We start from the raw sequence: 24124 nt of genomic DNA on the forward strand, positions 1-24124 counted from the left end.
AAGATTGGTAAACAACAAACAACAGGAATTCTGCAGATGCTGGAAATTCAAGCAACACACATCAAAGTTGCTGGTGAACACAGCAGGCCAGGCAGCATCTCTAGGAAGAGGTACAGTCAACGTTTCAGGCCGAGACCCTTCGTCAGGACTAACTGAAGTTCCGCTAATACCCCACCTCCCCCTCGTACCCCATCTGTTACTTATTTTTATACACACATTCTTTCTCTCACTCTCCTTTTTCTCCCTCTGTCCCTCTGAATATACCTCTTGCCCATCCTCTGGGTCCCCTCCCCCCCTTGTCTTTCTTCCCGGACCTCCTGTCCCATGATCCTCTCATATCCCCTTTGCCAATCACCTGTCCAGCTCTTGGCTCCATCCCTCCCCCTCCTGTCTTCTCCTATCATTTTGGATCTCCCCCTCCCCCTCCCACTTTCAAATCTCTCACTAGCTCTTCTTTCAGTTAGTCCTGACGAAGGGTCTTGGCCTGAAACGTCGACTGTACCTCTTCCTAAAGATTGGTAATGCTTCTTTCCTTTCCTACATAACCATGATGATTGGTCCAGATAACAATAAAATTGAACTAGGTAATGTGCATTTTATTGCCTAATGCGCATTCATTCATTCCAATGAGTTGGAGGTTCGGGTTTGTGGCATAAATGTGCTGCAGCATACCCCTCAAGGAAGCAGGAGCTTATACAGCAAGAATAGATTGAAAGGCAAAAATCGAGGTTTATAAAGCACAGATGACTGGCTCGAAGAAAAAATTGAAAGCAAATTTGAAAGCTTGCTTTACTGTGCCTCTCCAATCATGTTCAATTTTAACCTGCCTTGCTGTTGGTGGTATTAACTTCGACATGCAGTTGAGGCATCTGATGGCTTTCAGCTCAAAGACTGGCCATTTACTACCCAATTTGCCCTCCAAAATAGTACTGAATTCCACCACACTTCCTTGCACCAAGTTCAGCAGAACATTCTTGAACTCATTGCTAGCTCTCAGTACAATATCTTTAGTTGCATCATCTTCAAGCACCTCATTTCCATTTGTATTAAATGGCATGCCAACAGTTATTTCAAACTTATAATGACAAAATCTTTTAAGATGGCAGGTGTGCTTTGTGAGGAATTTGAGACGACAAAGGTCATCCTCAACCACTGACACATTTTGGGAATCACACTCAGGATATGGCTCGCCATACAAGCACCTCATCCAATCACCTATGACGTATGGAAGCAAATTTATCACAGACTCTGCACTGTTGTCAATGTCTACAACACGAACATACTTGAATCTTCCAGTCCATGTGACTCTGTGTCCCTCAAGATGGCCACAAAGCATCTGAACTCTGGCCATGTTAGTCTCTTTCCAGGCACGAGGGCCACAAACCAAGCTGTACTGCTGCCAAGTCAAGGTGGAGTTATACACCTTCATTCCTTCTGATCTATACACATATACCCAGCAGAACATCATTATGGCGGTGAGCCAAACCAGGATGAGCTTTACAATTGAGCTCCTAGTCAGAGACTTGACTAAGCCCAGTAAGGTGCCAGTTGATTTTGTCCACATGTGGAGGACAACAGGAATAATGCACAAAACAATGGTGACAATAATCTTGATCAATTCCATGGAAATAAACCATTTTATTACCTGGATCACAAACATTAATGCAAGTCCTATCAAGAGGATGGGCAGGGCAAAGAGAAACAGGAAGTAGCCAACTGATGCCCTTATAAGACCTATTCCTGTGGATATCTTAAGTAAGACTATTGCAAGTTCACACCACATAAAGCAGACAAGGTAAGGAATTAAGAAGCAGTAGGTACCTTTAAAGTTCCTCAGTCGTGCCATTCTGAAGAACAAGTAGAACAAGAAACAGTATAAGACACAGGGCAGACCTAAATTCAGTACAAAGTTTTTACCTATCGTGATGGTTATAATATCTTGCCCAAGGACCTTTAGATAGTACCAACCATCAGGAACAGAGTGAAAGAATCCCAATACTGACCATGAAATTTCTGTAATGAGAGCCCACCGTGTGTATGGCTCTGCACATGAACTCAAGCTCATATAAGATGTTATCAAGAAGAAAATGGCAATGATTGAAAGCTCTGAACAAGGAATCCAATTTTTGTCTGCTACCGGAAAGGAAAGAATCACAAAGAACACGGAGAGCATGAAGTGTATATGTGGTTCCAAGTGACTCCAACTAAAATTTACCTCAGCCTGTTCTACGTCTAGGTCTGGTTCAAAGCGGAGCAGCAGGTCAGTCATTGTCCTGAAATTGTCCCATGCTTTACTGTCCTGAAAGACTTTCAAAGTGCAGATCACCATGGAAATAAAGGACAGGTAAAAGATGACTAGAGGGATGATGAAAGCAAAAAAATCTATTGTCAAGTTGCTAATTATGAAGAAAAAGATAAGGGCATTTACATGGTGGAGTGGAATAATTGTCTGCAACCAATGCATTCCCGCTTTGGAGGCTATTTCAATTAGATGTTCCTTTATTTCCATTAAGGCATGAAGTGGGTATTTCAGAATCTGTAAAAGATGATAGAAAATCTTCATTATATTAAAATATTAAACCTGTATACAATCGGTAACAAAAACTGCTCATCAAGCTATAACCCCTACTATTGATGAAAGCTGACTATATTAATTACAACAAGGCAATGTCACTATTGACAAATTATAAGGTAATACTACAGTTCAATAGGCCAATAAAATGATCAGGAACCCAGTGATGTGAATTTCAAGGATCAATAGCAATGTTTACTTGAAGTCACTTAAAGAAATATACATAATCTGTAGGAATTCAATTCAACCTGTTTAGTTGGTGCTGCTTTTATTCAAAAAAAGAGGAAGATTTTGGTATGAACCTTTCACCTGTATTCAAAGGAACCACTGAACCATTTACAGCTGACTGCTCACCCGCCCTTTTTCCTTTTATAAAACCACAATTTTGATAATTCACCAAATAGTGTGATTGCTTTCTGTAACACACTCAGGATATTGCAAAACTAAGTGTCAAAGTCTGAACTCTACTTCCTTTCTGAAACTGCAGTTTGCCAAAATCATCTATAGAATACACTCGGCACATTCTTAATTTTACCTTCTGTTGCAACGGCATATCTTCAGGTGGTTTCCCTTCAACGCTGTCATCTTCTCCTTGGGCTATCAAACCAGATGGTAAAATACCCTTGGCATAATTCTTAGTCATGTCAACAAAATCTTCTACCTTCATATCCTTGTTACCTGAAATAGCAGGACCAATTTTTGTTAATACATCCGGATGCACCACAAAGACAACTAAAACACTGCATCACTGCAGCATTTATTTTCATGCTTGGAGTAAGGGCATTAACAATGACCAACAGAACAAGCCCGTGTTTCAGGCAAATTGAATATTACTCTTGGCTCAAGCATGATGTGTAAACTAATAAGATCTTAATTATCCCAGCATCTGTGTCCAAGTATCTGTCATTTTTATGCCAAATTATGAACACGTTGTATAATTATAACTTTGCCACATGAATATCAGAGGCAGTGAAGCTTCCTCACAAGGCCAGAGTCTTTTCCCATCAACATTAACAGAATTAATACTCAGATGCATTTTAAGTGAATGGATGAATTGGATGAATCTTTGCTTGGAGTACTGTACTGGGTGGGTGGGAGCAGAATTGTCATGATATTAATTTGTTTGTATCTACAGATAACTTACAACCCAGGCAAATAAAGCCTTTCAGGCCTAAGAATATACCTTCTAATTAGCAGTACCCTGGCATATTGAACTATCTAATCTTCAAAATAGGTAGTTATATCTAATCAGTCACTTCCGCTGTATAAAATGTCTTACAATGGCATCATAGAACACGGAAACCACAAAGCCGATTCAGCAACACAAGTTTCATTTTAAGTTATAACAATGATATTAGGATGTTTACAAGGTAGATTAATTACAAGATTTGAGGTTATTTATTGTCATTCTTCAAAGATCAAAGTAAAATTTATCAGAGTACGTACAGTACATATCAGATTCCTTAAGGTAGCCAGGACAAGGACAAGCTCCCACTACCTATTAAATACTCCCAATGGTGTGCAGCTCAAAGAACCTCTTATTACCAAGTTCTGCTCCTGACCCTCACGTGTGACTTAGCTACTAAGCCCGGCGGAACCATTTCTACTGACAGGGCAAGGGGCAAAAGCGGGATACTGGCAACTTAAATCTTGTCACTTCGAGCAGATGGGGCTCATCAGCCATGGTTGGGAGCTCATCTGGGAGAAGGAAAACTCTGATCTCAAACCTCCGCTGTGTGGAGAAGGCTGCAGGAGTAAACCCCAAGGGAAAGATCCAGAGCTGGAGTCCGTAAGGCAGTCTTACACTGAGTTCAATGCTGACTGGTAACTCTATGACACTGCGGTGACAAACTGTATCAGTCTCTGCCATTCCTTTGGGTTCATCAGATGCGTGGAGAGGGAGAGCTTGTTACACAGTCAACAGCTTGCTCTCCATTTCATCCTGCCCAGGCTTGTGTATCTAGACAGCTGGGACATAATACCCATGGTCAATGCTGACTGACTGAGGCCCTCACCTCACAAACATGTCACCTATACAACCCTGAGATTCTTTTACCTGCGGGCATACTTAGCAAATCTACAGTACAGTAACTGTAAACAGTTACATGAATGCATCAGTACATGAGTGTAAAGGAGAATGAAATGACTGCTGCACTGGATCTGAAGAAAAGAGAATAAACATAAAAACACAAAAAACTATAATAAATATAAATGCAATCCTACAAACCTCAATGAACAAGTAACGGTTATACACACAGTGATTGATGTGTATATTGTGGTAGTGGGGGATGGTGAAGTGGGTTATTGAGTGGAGATGTTGATCAGCCTGTTGGCTTGGGGAAGTAACGGTTTTTGAGTCTAGTGGTCCTGGTGCGTATGCTGTGTACCTCTTTCCTGATGGAGTGGGACAAACAGTCTATAAGCAAGGTGAGTGGGATCCTTCATGATACTGTTGGCCTTTTTCTTTCTTTTTATTAATTTTTTTATGCGTTTCTACCATATAGCTACAGGAAAAAAACATCAACAAAATGGAGATTTATACAGTGAAAACAAACATGTCCAATATATAATTCATAACAATAAGGAAAAAGCAGCGAAAATAAAATCATATAAGATTAGTATCCTCCCATAGAAAAACCCCAGGACAACCATTTCTGTGAATAAAAGAAAAATTAATCAGAGCATTCGACCCCACAGAGCTGTAAATATATATAAAAAAAGGCCTTTTCAAACACCTTTCTGTATAGATGTCCTTCACGGCGGGTAGGCTGGTACTCAGTGATGAGTTGTGCAGTTCTAACTATCCATTGTAGAGCCCCACTATCTGCCACAGTGCAGTTTCCACACCACACAATGATGCAATGTGCTGGGATGCATCTGTAGATGTGCACTCCCAGGGATTGAAACTGCTTGCCTTTTCCACTGCTGTACTGCCAATGTAAAAGGTGGGGCAGGTGGTGCAGGCCTTCCTGAAGTGAATAACCATCTCCTTCGTCTTGTTGACATTGAGGCAGAGATTACTGGCCTGGCACCAGACCACTGTCCCATTGTTGCTCAAAAGTTGTTTGAGAACTACTGAACACCTGTATTTATACTCAGCAGTGACTCGGCACGTGTGACATTCTCCAATGGACTTTAAATTATTTCCAAATTTTAGAGTTTTCCTTGAAACTATAGGTTTTCTTTAGTTCCAATGGATTTTCATGTAATCATCCAAACAGTAGTTACGCTTGGATGCAGCAAACAACCTTGAAAGAAAATCTGTTATATACAATGGAACCTGATTGCAAGCTGCCTTTTTTGATGATGCTATTTTGCAGCTCATGGAAAATTATGGTGAGATCCAGTTTTAACATCCATGGTGCGGCATTTCTGAGGGAATGATTCTTCAAACATGTGGAAAGCTGCGTTAATAATGAAATTGCTTTTAAAAATTCTATTAGAACATTAAACTGGAATTTAAGATATTAAGACTGAAATAGCTAGCAAGTTTTGCCCTTACTTTGAACACTGACCAGTCGTTCAAGCACTCGTCTCTCTTTTTGCAGCACGGTTGGGACAGGGCCTGGTTCAGCCATGGTCTCTGTATTATAATAAAGCCAAAGTTAATTTATCATAAAACATGCAACACACACAAAATGCCGGAGGAACTCAGCAGGCCAGGCAGCATCTATAGAAAAGAGTACAGTCGACGTTTAAGGCCAAGACCCTTCAGCGGTACTGGAGACAAGTAGGTGAGGAGTCAGAGTTAAAAGGTGGGGGGAGGGAGAAGGGGGAGAAACACAAGGTAACAGGTGAAACTGAGAGGGGGAGGGGTGAAGTAAAGAGCTGGGAAGTTGATTGGTGAAAGAGATACAGGGCTGGAGAAGGGGGAATCTGATAGAAGAAAACAGAAGGCATGGAAGAAAGAAAAGAGGGAGGAGCACCAGAAGGAGGTGATGGGCAGGCAAGGAGATAAGGTGAGGGAGGGAAAAAGGGATGGGGAATTGTGAAGGGGGAGCATTACCATAAGTTCAAGAAATCGATGTTCATGCCATCAGGTTGGAGGCCACCCAGATGGAATACAAGAAGTTGTTCCTCCAACCTGAGTGTGGCCTCATCGCGTCACTAGAGGAGGCCATGGATAGACTTATTGGAATAGGAATGGAAAGTGGAATTAAACTGGGAGATCCCACTTTTTCTGGTGGACAGAGCATAGGTGCTCAGCGAAGTGGTCTCCCAATCTACGTTGGTCTCACCGATATACACGAGGCCACACCAGGAGCACCGGACACAGTATATGACCCCAACAAACTCACAGGTGAAGGGTTGCCTTACCTGGAAGGACTGTTTGAGGCCCTGAACAGTAGTGAGGGAGGAGGTGTAGGGGCACGTGTAGCACTTATTCGCCTTGCAAGGATAATTGCCAGGAGGGAGATAGTGGGGAGGGACAAATGGACCAGGGAGTCCCTGTGGAAAGCAGAAAGGAGGGGGAGCGGAGGGAAAGATATGCTTGGTGGTGGGATTCTGTTGGAGATGGCAGAAGTTGTGGAGAATTATGTGCTGGACGCAGAGGCCAGTGGGGTGGTAGGTGAGGTCAAGAGGAACCCTATCCCTGGTAAGGTGGTGGGAAGATGTGGTGAGAGCAGACTTGTGTGAAATGGCAGAGATGCGGTTGAGGGCAGCATTGAAAGGGGAGGAAGGGAAGCCCCTTTCTTTAAAGGAGGAGGCCATCTTCTTTGTTCTGGAATGAAACGCCTCATACTGAGAGCAGATGTTTCGGAGACAGAGAAATTGAGAGAAGGGGTTGGCATTTTTACAAGTAACAGGGTCCAGGTGACTGTGCGAATCTGTAGGTAGGAAGAGAAGCTCCTTTCTTTGAAGGAGGAGGACACCTCCTTTGTTCTGAAATGAAAAACCTCAACCATGTGAGCATAAAACATGTTCTTTTTAAATCTGAAAGTCTGTCATCTCTCCAAGAACAAATCTGAAAAGCTTCAGCCGTTACTGTTTTCTTTTATCCTACCTTCAGCATTGATCTGACTGACATTTTCCAGGAGTTCAGAAACAGCAACTTGTTTCTTTCGCTTTGGATTAAGCTTCCAGTACATAACTAAAGTAGCCTTCCGCACAATCCGCTCAAAATCACTTTCACTTGTAAGCTGTTTCACTTCTTGCTCATTTTCTAAAGTGATTCCTTTGTGGTGGGGGGTGGGGGTGGGGGTGGGGGGTGGAGGGGGGCAGGAAATATGAGAAGACAATTATTTAATCAGTGGGAACCAAACATCTCATACAACATTTTCTAACAAGATTCTTTTCAAGATGAAGATTTTTAGTCTTTGACAACCCATCTACAAGTCAATTTCAGAACGGCATCAGCTTATTAAGTCACTTTCACCAATTATTCCCATCCTCACTTTCAGAGATGCAACTATTTTTTGTATTAGGGTAAAAAAAGTGAATACATGTTACTGGATTGCAAGATAGAGAGAATTCTGTAGCAGGAGGATGCAGACAACATACATGATTGTTTTCATAGTCTGAACAGCAAAGTAGGCCAAAAAGTGGGTGAATTGTGGTATTAAGTATATCAGGAAACCAAGTTCATAGAATACTAATGGATAAGACTTAACTTCAAAGACAGAAGTCTTAAAAAATTTGTATCAGTATAGATGGAAAAGAAATTTTAAACTGTCTTTAAATATTGGTCAAAAGTGTTTAAAAGCTAGTCATGAAAGTAGCAACTACCTGATCCCAGCCAAGTCAGCCCAGGTAGATTACACAGAATAGTGTTAGCCATGGTAGCTTCCTTTACTGTTCCTCACCTCCACCCCTCTGACTCTCAACACAGGAGCCGCTCAGGGCTGTGTACTAAGTCCCCTCCTTTACTCCCTATATACCCATGACTGTGTCGCCACCCACAGCTCTAATCTGCTAATTGAATTTGCAGTCAACAATACATTGATTGGCCTAATCTCAAACAATAACGAGGTGGCCTACAGGGAAGAAGTCATCTCCCTGACACAGTGGCGCCAAGAAAACAACCTCTCCCTCAATGTCGCAAAAACAAAGAAACTGGTTGTGGATTACAGGAGGAATGGAGACATCATCCCTATTGACATCAATGGATCTGGGGTTGAGAGGGTAAACACGTCACCGAGGACCTCACGTACACTCCAGCTGTGCGGTGAAAAAGGCACAACAGCGCCTCTTTTGCCTCAGATGGTTGAAGAAGTTTGGTATGGCCCCCAAATCCTAAGAACTTTCTACAGGGGCACAATTGAGAGCATCCTGACTGGCTGCATCACTGCCTGGTATGGGAATCGTACCTCCCTTACTTGCAGGACTCTGCAGAGAGTGGTGCGGACAGCCCAGTACATCTGTAGTTGTGAACTTCCCATTATTCAGGACATTTACAAAGACGGGTGTGTAAAAAGGGCCTGAAGGATCATTGTGGACCCGATTCACCCCAATCACAATCTATTCCAGCTGCTACCATCTGGGAAACAGTATCGCAGCATAAAAGCCAGGATCAATAGGCTCTGGGACAGCTTCTTCCAGCAGGCCATCAAGCTGATTAACTCTCGCTGATTTGAGTGTATTTCTATGTTACATTGACTGTTTTACTTATTACAGATTACTATGATTGCACATTGCACATTTAGACAGAGACGTAACAAAGATTTTTTACTCCTCATGTATGTGAAGGATGTAAGAAATAAAGTCAATTCAATTCAATTTCCTGTCCTTTTGCCAATCATATCAATTCCCACCTTCAATGTTATACTCCCACCAAATTTATGCTTGGATGGGAAAACAGGTTTAATTTCAATAGATTTTGAGCTTTTGTTTCAGATACTGTATTTTTATAAAGTTCTCGCTTTAGCCTTCCTCTAAAAAGGTAGTGGTTCAGCTACTTTGGTCTTTAATCTTAGTATAATCTCATTATGTAGAAGAATATCTTACACCTAGAGCTCACAAAGAAGTTACTCAGCCAGGATGTGTCCATTAATTTGTTCCCCATTACATGTTGGTCTCCTTTCAGTGTTTCTTTTATTCTCTTCAATCATTACTTGTGCGAACATGTCCCACACCCATATCATTCTGTGTAAAGAAGTTTATTTATTCTTTTATTGGACTTATTGCCTTACATTCATGGCTCCCAATTTTACTGAAAAAAAACTGAACTTATAATAATCTCTCCGATTCCCTCAGTTTTAAAGGTCTATCAGGTGAAAATGAGAATCAGCCTGTTTAAGGTTTTGTGATAATCACAAATTATCAAAGATTTGTCTAACTAAATTTAAAGACATTTCCAATGACTGAAACAAAACTTGTTTGTGAAAAGTTGGGTGACAGTTAGAAGATGGTACAGAATATAAAACTTAAGAATGATTAAAAGATTAATGAGAAGGGAAAAGTTAGAAAATGTGACAGGTAGAAAGTGACAAAGTGACCAGTGGTCCCTGTAGAAAAGAGAATCTGGGGAATTAATGTACAATAAGGTCACAGTGGATTATGCACTAGAAGATAATAAGTAGCATCCCAAAAATAATTGGGGGTGGGTGGGGGGGGGGGGAGGAAGGAGGATTCGAAGTAACAAGGGAAATAGTACTGACTAAATTATTAGAAGTGTGAGCAGGCAAGTTCCCAGATCTTATAGACTTCAAACTAAGATCTCAAAAGAAGTGACCAATGAGACAGTTGTTGCCTTCATTTTAAGTTTTTTCAAAAATTATTGAAGTTTCCATTAAACTGGAAAATAAGGGAATGCAATTCAAAAAGGGAGACAAAGTAGGTAACTACACTCCATCCTTTTTATCTATCAATTTGCCACATGTACATCTGCACCCTAGTAAGGTTTTCCCATCCTAACTTTTCCCAAACACGTTAAGCAACCAATTATTGTCATATAAATAGTGAAGATTTTCCAGGCAATTTGTACTAAGTGGCTTCCTACTATGTGTTGTTTTAACAGACAGCAATTTGCACTATTTGATTACAAAACTAACCACTACTTTTAAATATCAATGGAATTGCTTTGTTAGCTAATATTATTTCCTTTGGGTATTTAGATGTTTTAGTGTTTATTATGCTCTTAGAATATTGTGGGTAGGCTGTACTGAGTGCAGAGAAAGAGATCTTAGAGGTACCTGTATTTTTTGATGTCCCCATTTTTGTTGTCCACAAGAAGTTTGTACCCTTTTTGATGTTAGATAGAAGTCTTAATGTACAGACCAGTTAACTCCTTGTTTTCATTGAGCAAATGTTAGAAATTAAAGACATTTTTAGCAGGGTACCTAAAATAAAATCTAAGGCAAGTCATGATGTTTTTGTGAAAGGCAAGTCATGTATTGCCAAGTTATCGGAATTCTTTGAAGAAACATGCTAACGATTAAGGAAAACCGAAAGGTGTACCAAGATTTCCAGAAGGCTACTTGAAAGGTTATTGTGGGAAATAAAACCCAGAGTGTTGATAATATTAAATTGGAATGGATGAAATATTGGTTAACGAGCAAAATAAGCATGAATGGACCTGCCTTGGCAAGATGTCATGAGTGATGAGCCAAAGGAATTTGTGCCCTGGTGTACAATTTGCTCGAGGCTAATCTGGAGCTTCAGCACGTAGCTAGGAAAGTTATTGTTTATTGCTCTGAAAGGAATGCTTTCGTTATACATAAACACTGTAGCATTGTGCACAGTATTGGTCTTAAAGAATATTTTTCTTGCCATAAGTAAAGGGTACAACAGACTAATAGCTAGATTGTCAAAGTTCAAAGTTAAAAATTGAAATAAGTTTACTTACAGATGTTTTTCAGTAGATGTATTTAGTTTTGTTCAAACCTGAATAACTATTTAAATTATAGCCTGTGTAGGCAGTATTTTATTATGAGTAGGTTACTTAAGTGATTATGTAATGAATGACCTTTCCTTGTTTAATATTATTTGTTTTAGAGTGGTATTGGCAGAATACTTTTTGAATCAACTATAGTTCTGCCTTCAGCACCATACTTCCCAACAAGCTGACTGTTAAACTACATAATCTGGGACTGAATACATCATATTGTAACTGGATTCTGGACCTTCCTACCAATCGCACCCAGACTAGGCAAGTACACATCAACCTCCCTGACCCTGAACAGCCATACACCACAGGGATGTATACTGATCACACTCCTTTATACATTTTTTCCACCCATGATTGTGCCCTTGCCCCAATGCCGCCAACTCCATCATCAAATTTGCGGACGACACCGCAGTGAATGGATTAATTACAAATAACAATGAAACAGCACACAGACTGGAGGCGCAGAAACTGTCCGAATAGTGCGATAACCATAACCTCTCACTCAACACCAAAGAAATTATTACAGATTTCAGAAATCTAAGAAGTATGAACAAGCTCCACCACTCAAAAGGCGAAGAAGTGGAAAGGGTCTTCAGCTTGAATTGACCAACGACACCCAAGTACAGAAGGCTGAGCAGTGCCTATACCTTAAAGAGAGCAAATCCACCCCAAAAGCTGCAGGTAAACCTTCATCGATGTGTAATTGAGAGCATATTGACCTCATGCATGACAGTATGGTAGACCAGCCAAAACAAAATCAACCACTTCAGCGAGTGAACTGGACAGCACTGGGACACAACTACCAGATATGGAACCATCTACAACTCATGGTGTTTACATTGCCGTCGCATGATCGTGAGCGACTCATCCCATCCCAGTAGTCACCTGTTCAATCTCCTACCATCCAGCAGGAGATACAGATACAGGCAGACTGAAAGACAGCTTTTTCCCTATGGCTGTCATGCAACTGAACGATGCCCCATATTAGAGTTGTTTGTTTTTAATTCAGTTGCAAATTAAATGTCATTCTAAATAACTCAGACGTTATTTTAGATCTAGTCATTGTGTTTTTAGTAACTGAATTGTCAGTGTGCTGCTTTGTACTAAATGGAATAGCACTGCAATCTTGTTGTCCTGAGCTCAAGCTAACATTTGCAATTTCAGTCACAAATAGTAACTTGCTCTTCTCAGTTAAGAAAACTTACCTTTCCTTTCTGCAAGACAAGTTTTCAGGATTTTCACTGCTTCCTTCCTACCCTGTTTGGCAGCTTGGATCAACCACTCTACAGCTGTACAGTTATTCAATTCTTCATCCTCTTCATCAGCTAGCTTCAGATAATATTTACCAACCTAGTTGTAACAGGAAGATCAGTCTGCAATGTTTTCCAAAAACTTGACATCATGATTAAGAAATGCACACATTTTGTAGATAAGATGGAGCAGATTTCTAAATGGAGGCAGCATTTAAATTAAAATTGCAAGATATGTAGCATTCCAATATGTTGTTCAATATTATCCTGGTGTGGGTAACTTTATGACTTGCCTCAAAATGTGCTTGCAATACTGTGTGTCCGACAGAGTGATCAGCAGAACTGGGACTCCACAGGGAACTGTCTTGTCTCCCCTTCTCTTCACCATTTACACCTCGGACTTCAACTACTGCACAGAGTCTTGTCATCTTCAGAAGTTTTCGGATGACTCTGCCATAGTTGGATGCATCAGCAAGGGAGATGAGGCTGAGTACAGGGCTATGGTAGGAAACTTTGTCACAAGGTGTGAGCAGAATTATCTGCAGCTTAATGTGAAAAAGACTAAGGAGCTGGTGGTAGACCTGAGGAGAGCTAAGGTACCGGTGACCCCTATTTCCATCCAGGGGCTCAGTGTGGACATGGTGGAGGATTACAAATACCTGGGGATACGAATTGACAATAAACTGGACTGGCCAAAGAACACTGAGGCTGTCTACAAGAAGGGACAGAGCCGTCTATTTGCTGAGGAGACTGAGGTCCTCTAATATCTGCCGGACGATGCTGAGGATGTTCTACGAGTCTGTGGTGGCCAGTGCTATCATGTTTGCCGTTGTGTGCTGGGGCAGCAGGCTGAGGGTGGCAGACACCAACAGAATCAACAAACTCATTCGTAAGGCCAGTGATGTTGTGGGGATGGAACTGGACTGTCTCACGGTGGTGTCTGAAAAGAGGATGCTGTCTAAGTTGCATGCCATCTTGGTCAATGTCTCCCATCCAGTACATAATGTACTGGGTGGGCACAGGAGTACATTCAGCCAGAGACTCATTCCATCGAGATGCAGCACTAAGCGCCATAGGAAGTCATTCCTGCCTGTGGCCATCAAACTTAACAACTCCTCCCTTGGAGGGTCAGACATCTTGAGCCAATAGGCTGGTCCTGGACTTACTTCATAATTTACTGGCATAATTTACATATTACTACTTAACTATTTATGGTTCTATTACTATTTATTATTTATGGAGCAACTGTAACGAAAACCAATTTCCCCTGGGATTAATAAAGTATGACTATGACTATAAAATGCAAACTAGCAGGCGAGAAGGGAAAGTTTCACTAATAAGAAAGCCAATATGTATACAACTCTGCTACACTGAAAGACTGACAATAGTTGTTGTTCAAAGCTGACATCATTGCAGAATACATCTGTACAGGTTCATGGGGGCAAGTGAGTCAGAATAAGGAGCATGTGCAGAAAGCAATGAGGAGGAGTACGTGTGAATTTTGAGCGGTTCCCAAAGTAGGAAAAAGGAACACTTAGTAGTCGGAGAGCCATAAAAACTATAAGCAAAAGGCACCAATAGTCACCTTATTTTCAACTAATACAATCACAGTGAGGCACAATGCAATAAATGCATTGTCACAAAACCTAAGTTTAAAGGAGGATATCTAATCACAAACAAGACAAAATCTGCGGATGCTGGAAATCCAAGCAACACACACAAAATGCTGAAGGAACTCAGCAAGCCAGACAGCATCTATGGAGGAAAAAAAAGTTTTCCATAGATGCTGCCTGGCCTGCTGAATTGTTCCAGCATTTTGTGTTGTTTGTGTTTAAATGAAGAAGATAGACATCAGCCATGGAAACCACACTCAAGAAAGCTATCCGAGCTGAGTGTTACTGAATTGCTACTATTCTTATTTATCTCTGTACTACGCGATAACCTCTGACTTGATTTAAGAACAAATCAGTAAATAGAGAAACAGTTTGGGTTGAAGGAAGTTGACTTTTAAAGAAAAACCAAGAAAACTGAGCCTCTACTTATTGACTTTTAGAAGAATGAGAGGTGATCGTTTTGAAACAAAAAATTGAGGGGCCTGACAGGATGGAGACCCAGAGGGAGGGTATGTAAAACTAGGGGCACAGTTTCAAAATAAAGGGGTTGCCCATGTAGACTGAGGCAAAGAGTGATTTCTTCTCTCAGAGGGCTCCTATATCTTTGGAATCTCTACCTGAGCAATGGAGGCAGTGTAAAGAATCACATTCAAGCACAGAGCTAGACATCTAAGCTATGACAAGAGTGGAAAAGATTGGATAAGCCCTGATTGAGGAATCGAATGGGTTTGTTGCTTCTGCTTCTTATGTTCCTGCATCAAACTGCTCAAGAATCCCAAGAGATGGGTAGTCTTCTACATTAAAGCCATTTTGTCCAATGAGGAAAATTCTCCCCATTTTAAAGTTACAAGGAAGTCACAATGAACATTTAAGACATCATTGTGTTGGCCCTAGTTTACTATAACTAATAATTAATTGAAGCAGTCTATTGCAGAGATTTTTTTTTGATTAGTTACAATACCACTTTCACTTCCCACTAGTACCAGCAGCTGTCATTATCGAGAGATGGCAACGGCATACAAATTATTGGCTGCACTGATTAACAGTTAAGCAGAAGGCCTGAAGACCTCAAACATTTTTGTTGACTGTAGACAGCTTCTTCAATTGTAAAAGACCATTTAAAATGTGCAATCCATACGGAGACCCAAGTCCATGTGTCAGAGATTGCTTCAATTAAAGTGAATTTAGTTCAATTCATACTAAATGTGCACATTCAGACAAAACTGTACCAGTCTTGTCTGCCCCAAAGCAAAACACATCACCAACTTTCCTCAATTACCCTGAAAATGCTGGGAACAATGTGTAAAATAAGAATTCCATTACATATACTTTAACTAAGTGTGTGTGTGCATTTATCTTGTGCCACGGTAGCATACTAGTTTGCACGACACTATTACAGCTTCGGCCGTTCCAGAGTTCAGAGTTCAATTGTGGTGCCCTCTGAAGGAATCTGTACATCCTCCCCATGAATTGCATGGGTTTCCTCCGGGTGCTTCGTCTTCCTACCACAGTCCAAAAGCATACAGAGTAGTAAGTTAATCGGTCATTGTAAAAAGCCACATTGCCCCTGTTCACCAGTGGAAAGGAGCCCCATCAGGGCAGCCAACAGATCGGACTTCCAGCTGATCTACTGAAATCAGCTGAGACTTTGGCAGGCACAGCCGGCTGTAACCGGCCCACACTAATGCCACACATCACTGGTAGGTCATGAATCCATTCCGGCTTTATTATCTTCCTTCCCATCTAGGCTGCCTAAACAGTCCTACCTAACAAGAATCTATCCAATCAGTGTTTTGATAAACACAAGAGATTCTGCAGATGATAGATATCTTGCGTTAAACACACACAAAACGTTGGAGGAATTAAGAAGTCAAGCATCATCCATGGAGGGAAATAGAAGCTGCTGCTTCTCTAAGTCGAGTGTGGCCTCATTATGGCAGTAAAGGTGGTCATGGACATAAACATCAGAATGGGAAAGGGAAGTTGAACTGAAATGGGTAGCCACCGGGAGATGCTGCCTTTTGCAACGTACTAAGTGAAGGTCTTGATGAAGCTATCCTCTATCTACCTCACAAATGTAAAGGAGGCTGCACCAGATACACAGATGTTTCTGACAGACTCACAGGAGAAGAGCGCCTCATCTGAAAGGACTGCTTAGGGCTCTGAATGGTGGTGAGGGAAGAGGTATAGATGCAGGTGTAGCACTTATCCTGTTTGCAGAGATAAATGCCAGAAGGAGTATCAAAGGGGATGGACTAGCGCATAAGGGAGTCATGCAGAGAGCAATCTGAATGGAAAGCAAAGGGGGTGGGGGAAATGTGCTTAGTGGCAGGACCCCATTGAAGATGGCAGAAATTATACAGAATGATGTGCTGGATACAGAGGCTCATGGGGTAGCATGAAAGAGTAAGGGGAACTCTATCCTTGTTGTGACAATCAGAGAATGGGTGAGGGCAAGTGTGGGAAATAGAGGAGATGCAGGTGATGGCAGCATCAATGGTTGAGAGAGAGAAATCCCTTTCTTTGAAAAAAGAAGGATATCTCAGATTTTCTAGAATGGAAAGCCTTACACTGAGAACAGATGCAGTAGGGGCAAAAGAACTAAGGATTAGATTTTTTACCAGTGACAGTAGGAAGAGGTAAAGTTATGTCTCTCATCTTAGATTCCTTTTCCTTAGCTCTTTACCTCTTCCATGTGTCATCTCCCAGCTTCTTATTTCATCCCCCTTTGCCCACCCACACACCCAACTTCCCTGTCACCAGGTCTCACGTATCACTGGCCAGCTTGTAGTCATTCCCCTCCCCCACAACCTTATTCTTGCTTTTGTCCCCTTCCTTTCCATTCCTGAAGGGTCTCAGCCCGAAACGTTGACCATTTATTCCCCTCCATGGATGCTGCCCGACTTGCTGAGTTCCTCCAGCATTTTTTGCATGTCACTGTTTTGATAACTTCGACTGACCCATATACAGCAGCTTTCCTGGGCACAAGAGGGATGAACAGATACTTGCTGACATCACCTGTGTAAAAAAAAATCTAAATTTAAGGTTATTCAGGTGAATCTCTGAAGTCCATCTTTCAACTGCTTTAATCTTAAATTACTGAAATATACTGTTTCTAAGGTATTCAAATAGAAAATAAAATATAAACTGTCTTCAAAATTTAATTTTGTGCTGATATCATTCCAGTGAATGGAATAGCAGCCTCTCCTAGGCCTATCTACACTCTCAAGGTATCCAGAACATAAAGAATCATAAGATGGCAAACAATCAGCCTGACAAAAAAAAAATCAAATAAAAATGGTAAAATACGTCTGTGACTCTGCAAAGGATTTTTTTTATTATTGTGAGTAAAGATATTTTTCTTCCTGTTGAATGTACATAAATATATTTTAGGTTCTACTAGGAATTGTAAATGATTATATCATTTTAGACCTTTACAGTGAAAATCATCTTTCTACATAACAGGAGCAGCTGGAAGACTCCTTTGGAGTGTTTTGGCATGCAGGAAGCAGATCACTACTGCACTGCAGTGTCATATTACACAGACGTGCTTACCAAGATATTTCTAGATTGCTGTGCCATTTTGGACATTTAGTTTAGTATATCTCTGTACTGAAATCAAGGGTACTGTATATCTGAGTTTGCCGACAACATCAAATTGGATAACACAGAAAATGGTGTTGCTGGGATCAGAAGAGATCTGATCAAGTGCATCCACAAAATTGTTACTGACAATTTTTTTTAAAACGAGAAAGTTTAGAAAATAAAACAAAACAGAAATACTCAGAAGGTTGGAGGGTACCGATGCAGAGGGAATAGACAGGTTACTTTGATGCTTATCAGAAGTACAGAAACTCACAAACAAGAGAAAATCTGCAGATGCTGGAAATCCGAGCAACACACACAAAATGCTGGAGAAACTCAGCAGGCCAGGCAGCATCTATGGGAAAAAAAAAAGTACCGTCGACATTTCGGGCCAAAACCCTTCAGCAGGACTGGGGGGAAAAAAGCTGAGGAGTAGATTTAAAAGGTGGGGGGGGGGAAGAGAACCACTGAAACTTAGAGGGGGAGGGATGAAGTAAAGAGCTGGGAAGTTGATTGGTGAAAGGGACAGAAGGCTATGGAAGAAAGAAAAAGGGGGAAGGAGCACCAGAGGGAGGCGATGGGCAAGCAAGGAATGAAGTGAGAATGGGAAAAGCGGATGGGAAATGGAGAAGGAGGGGGTGGGTTGGGGAACATTACCGGAAGCTTGAGATATTCATGTTGATGCCAAGAGGTTGGAGGTTACCCAAATGGAATACAAGGTGCTGTTCCTCCAACCTAAGTGTGGCCTCATCACAACATTGGAATGGGAATGGGAAGTGGAATTAAAGTGAGTGGCCACTGGGAGATCCTGCTTGTTCTGGTGGATGGAGCATAGATGCTTGGCGAAGTAGTCTCCCAATCTACATCAGATCTCACCAATGTACAGGAGGCCACACTCGGAACACCGAACACAGTAAATGACCCCAACAAGCTCACAGGTGAAGTGTTGCCTCACCTGGAAGGACTGTTTAGGGCCCTGGATGGTAGTGAGGGAGGAGGTGTAGGGGCTGGCGTAGCACTTGTTCCGCTTGCAAGTACAAGTGCCAGGAGGGAGATCAGTGAGGAGGGGCGAGTGGACAAGGGAGTTCCGTAGGGAACAATCCCTGCAGAAAGCAGAAAGAGGGGCGGGGGCAGGGGGCAGGGAAAGATGTGCTTGGTGGTGGGATCCCATTGGAGGTGGCAGAAGTTTTGGAGAATTATGTGCTTCCTTGCACCCAGATTTGAGTAAGAATTGTATATTCCCAGATGTTTCACTGTTACATAAATGCTTACAAAATACACTTTTAGGACAAGTTTTGTCAGAATAGTAGAAGCAAAATAGTGTGACCATGAAGATTACGAGTTTTCATTGACTAGTCCATTAAAAGATAGCGGGTAATCTTAGATATGGACTAAACAATGGTTCACGGTTGGAAAAAGTGGAAGGGAGAAGGAAGGGAGCAGGAAGCATCAGAGAGACATTCTGTAATGATCAATAAACCAATTGTTTAGAATCAAATGACCCTGCTAGGTATCTCACGGCTGGGTGTATCTGCACTTGTGCCATCCCCCTATCCCTAACACTTCATCTCTGCCACTTATCCTACACGCCTCCCTCGCTAGATTTACAAACTCACTCTCCGCTCCACGTTGACACTTACAGTACTGTGCAAAAGGCTTAGGCACCCCAGCCACATATATGTGCCCAAGACTTTTGCACAGTACTGTATTTTTTTAAAAATCCTTTCACATGCACAGCGTGCTCTTTAAAACTAATCTTTCCACAAACATGTGTTATCTACCTTAATGTGATTTAGTGCCACTGTTTGCTAGACAGCATCTTTTTTAGAATACTTTGCTGTTTCAAAAACCACGAGTTGTTGTTGAGTAGGTGAGAATTATTCTACTGAATTGGTGTAGACCTAAGAGAGCCTGCATGGTTTGGGTAAGGGACTCTTGGACTGAACACATTTTCAGGGAAGGATAATGCACAGATAGTAATGTTCCCTTGTGCTTCCTTAAAGATGGAAAGAGCTTCAGATCTGAGAGTAGTGTGGTGTACAGAAAAGAGGGTAAAGACCTGGAAATCCTCAATGTTGACTGCAGATCCCATGACATCACATGGCTTAAGATTACATTCGGGGAAGTCATTTGCCTTCTGTTGATTTGTGATCAATGTTGAGAAGCATTTTGAAGCATTGCTTTTTTTTATTTTCATAGTATGGACTCTGAGTCAGGGACATTATCCATCAGCAAAAAATAGTTTGGTTTATGACTTGGTGGTATCTTTCTGACTTAGAATCACATCATATTCCTAGTTCATCATGGAGTTCTGTAACACTACACAACAGCAGTGTGAAAGTAGTTTCAACAGAAGAACTTCAGTGTCTTTGAGATGAAATTAGGACTGGGCGATAAATATTTGTCTGCCGATGGTCTTATGCAAAAAAACAATCAAAACAATTAATAAATTAGATGAAACAGACAAAATTTTAAGAGATAATCAGATATTCAGGCATCATCTATGGGGAGAGAAATAGTTAAAATTTCTGATTAATGATGTTTCAACAGAACTGGAAAAAGAGAAAACAGTCATATTTTAAATTATAGAGGAGAGGTAGTGGGGACAAAGGAACTATCAAAGGGAAGATTGATGAAAGCAAGGCAGTTTGTTATTTTTGCATTAACATAATTTATAAAAAAATAAATATCTCTTAGTGTTATAGTATATTTATGTATTGCACTGTACTTCTACAGCAAAACAATAATTTTTAAAGACATTCGTCAGTGATATAAACCTGATTCTGAATTTTCATAAGGCATTTGATAAAGGCCTGCATGGTAAGCTGGTCAGAAGATGAAGGTACAAAGGATTTAAAGTGAGTCGGCTAATTGGCTTGCTGACAGAAGGCAGTGGGATAGTTGAGAGAGGGTTTTCGAATTGGAAGTCTGTGATCAGTGATGTACTGGAGGGATCACTTCTGGGATTCTTGTTGGTTGCATGTATGTTAACAACTTAGATCCGAATACAGGAGGAATAATTCACAAGTTTGCAAGTGACACAAAAGTTGGGGTTGCTACAGATGAGAAGGTCACTGAAGACAGAAGGGTATGGATCAACTGGAAAGTTGGGCAGAGAGTTAGCAGATGGAATTTTATCTTAGCTATGCATTTTGGAAAGTCAAATAAGAATAGGACAGATACAGTGAATGATCATACGGCAGTAAGGAATGTTGATGAATAGAGGGACCTTGGAGTTCCAATTCATATTCCCTGAGGAGGCAATGTGGGAGGATAGTGTAGTGTATAGCGTGCTTTGCTTTCATAGAATTACTTGTTAGACGATACAGAGCAGAACAGGCCTTTCTGACCCAACGAGCTGCAGTGCCCAGCAACCCACATTTCATCACAGGACAACTTACAATGATCAACTAACCTACTAACTGGTATGTCTTTGAACCATGGATGGATACCAGACACTAGGAGGAGACCGACAGGATTCACAGGGAGAACACACAAACTGCTTACAGACAGCGCCGGAAATGAACTCTGAACTCAGGGACACTCCCAAGCTGTAATCGGGAAATGTTATGTTGCAACTTTACAAGACGCTGGTTAGTCTGCATTGAGAGTGTTGTATGCAGTTTTGGTTGCTGCACTGCAGGAAGAGACTACAAGGAGATTGTGCCAGAAAGAGCACAGAAGTGATTGCCCATTATGGACAACTTTAGTTATGGGGAGAAAATGAATCCACCTGGGCTGTTTTCCCTGAGGCAAAGTAGTTGAGAGATGATCTGATAAAGGTGTAAAATCATGAAAATACAAATAGGGTAGAATGTCAGAATCTTTATCAAATGGAAGGGATTTTTAAAAAAAAAGGACATAGACATAAAGTGTGAGGAGTTTAAAATTTGGCAGAGAAATGTTTACTAGTTGATATATGGAACTCACTAGCAGAGAAAGCATTCATATCACATTGCAGTCACTATAATAGTAAGACATTCAGACAGGCATTTGAAAAGGCAAGGTATAGAACAGACCTCATACAAGCATAATGGATTAGTGCAGATGGGCATAAAGATTAGTATAGATGTGGTGGGCCAAAGGGCTCAGATCTGTGCTATGAATATAAATGATGGGGTGGTTGAGACATGGGTGAAGTCATTCACTGCATCAAATCCTCTCCAACTATCAGACATATTGAAAAATGTTTCACTGTTAAAGTAAACCTGCCATCCTACAACTGCACCAGAATCAAATTACATCTAAAACCCAAATAGTTACATCAAAAGTAACAAACTGAATATTTTTCAAGCTTAAGTACAGAACAACCTTAAAACTCGTAATGAGATCAGCAAGTGCAGGGCCTTGCAGATATCCTACAACTAGGAACAAACTGGCTAGTTGGAAGAGCTCCAAACAAGAGCTTCACCCTCATTTCAAAGGCAGGAAGACACTTTTACACTGCAGTTATCTCAACGTCAATTGCTCAGGGTCTCAGCAATTCAACAAACATGAAATTTCCTCCAATATAGCTCTTGCCAGGTTGATTCTCTGGCCATCTCCAATAGTCTCTCCCTGCAGTGGCTTGGCTAATCTCACTGGCTACAAAATGCTTTTCCACGTTACGCCTATCACATTGAGTAATAGTTGAATGACACTGGCAATGGAAAAAATGAAGTATCATATTCAATATTATCCAGTAGCAAGGCATGCTACATCTGCAGCACGCTACCACCCACACTGAACCCCCTACAATTTGCCTACCGACACAACTGATCGAAAGATGACACAATAGCCACTGCTTTACACACCATCCTTACACATCTGGAGAAGAAGGATGCTTATGTGAGAATGCTGTTCTTGGACTACAGTTCAGCATTCAACACCATAATTTCCTCCTGGCTCGACAAGAAGCTCAGAGACCTCAGCCTTCACCCTGCCTGGATCCTGGACCTCCTGTCAGATCACCGGCAGGTGGTAAGACTGGCCTTCCTTCCCTCTGCCCCTCTTATCCTCAACATAGGTGCGCCTTAGGGCTGTGTCCTAAGCCCCCTCCTTTATTGTCTGCATACCCATGACTGTGTCGCCACCCACAGCTCCAATATGCCAATTAAATTTGCTGATGATACTACAATGATTGGCTTAATCTCAAATAATAATGAGGCAGCCTACAGAGAAGTCATCTCCCTGACACAATGGTGTCAAGAAAACAACCTCCCCCTCAATGTCGTAAAAACAAAGGAGCTGGTTGTGGACTACAGGTGGAATGGAGACAGGCTAACCCCTATTGACATCAATGGATCTGGGGCTGAGAGGGTGAACAGCTTTATGTTCGTCGGCATAAACATCACCCAGGATCTTTCGTAGTCTGTACATACCGGCTGTGTGGTGAGAAAGGCACAACAGCGCCTCTTCAACTCAGATGATTGAAGAAGTTTGATTTGAGCCCCCAAATCCTAAGAACTTTCTACAGGGGAACAATAGAGAGCATCCTGGCTAGCCGCATCACTGCTTGGTATGGGAACTATACTTCCCTCAATCGCAGGACACTGCAGAGAGTGGTGCGGACAGCTCAGCACATCTGTAGATATGAACTTCCCACCATTCAGGACATTTACAAAGACAGGTGTGTAAAAAAGGCCTGAAGGATCATTGGGAACCAGGGCTATCCCAACCACAAACTGTTCCAGCTGCTTCCATCCGGGATGTGGTACCGCAATATAAAAGCCAGGACCAACAGACTCCGGGACAGGTTCTTCCACCAGGCCATCAGACTGCTTAATTCATGCTGACACAACGGTGTCTACAGTTATATTGTTGTACATACTTGTACGGGGTCTTTCTTTTGTTACATTTAAAATGGCGATTTTGTTATGTTAATCTGGGGAATGCGGCTTTGTTGTGTTTTAACGCTGCAGAGAGTTTGCGCTAACAGTTTGTTTTACTTTAAAATGATGATAACAAGGTTCTATTAGCCAATGGGTGGTTATGTATCGTTTTGTTTTCGGATGCCATGCTGTATGATATGACTGTGGACTGGGTTTTGGCGGGGAGTCGGAGGAGAGACGAGGAGGACCGTGGACGTGTGGAGAGGCTCCGGTCGATCACTCAGGGTGGTCCCGAGCCGTGAGTCGACGGAATTCGAGTGGTCGTCTGAAGTCGAATTGAGCTCCAATGTAGTGCGCAAAGAACTTGGACTTTGATAAGTGTTGGCGCCTTTTTTTTTCATTACTCACCTCTCTGTATCAAATGTATATTAATGTCATAGAATTAGTAATATCTATAAAGTGTATTT

General features: G+C 41.5%; 1 protein-coding gene across 1 annotated transcript in view; it reads right to left on the bottom strand.

Moving 5' to 3' along the window:
* Positions 1-404: 404 nt before the first annotated feature.
* wfs1b (Wolfram syndrome 1b (wolframin)) overlaps positions 405-24124 on the bottom strand; it is a 38582-nt gene continuing 14862 nt past the window's right edge. Inside the window, exons 3-7 of the mRNA XM_072256281.1 lie at positions 12605-12749; positions 7578-7748; positions 6075-6155; positions 3108-3250; positions 405-2536 (exon numbers count right to left, since the gene is read on the bottom strand). Coding sequence (XP_072112382.1) covers positions 731-2536; positions 3108-3250; positions 6075-6155; positions 7578-7748; positions 12605-12749 — 2346 coding nt within the window. The 3' untranslated portion in view covers positions 405-730. The remainder of the gene's footprint in view (positions 2537-3107; positions 3251-6074; positions 6156-7577; positions 7749-12604; positions 12750-24124) is intronic.

The sequence above is a fragment of the Mobula birostris genome, chromosome 4 (genome assembly GCF_030028105.1).
Source record: "Mobula birostris isolate sMobBir1 chromosome 4, sMobBir1.hap1, whole genome shotgun sequence".
Lineage (NCBI taxonomy): Eukaryota > Metazoa > Chordata > Chondrichthyes > Myliobatiformes > Myliobatidae > Mobula > Mobula birostris.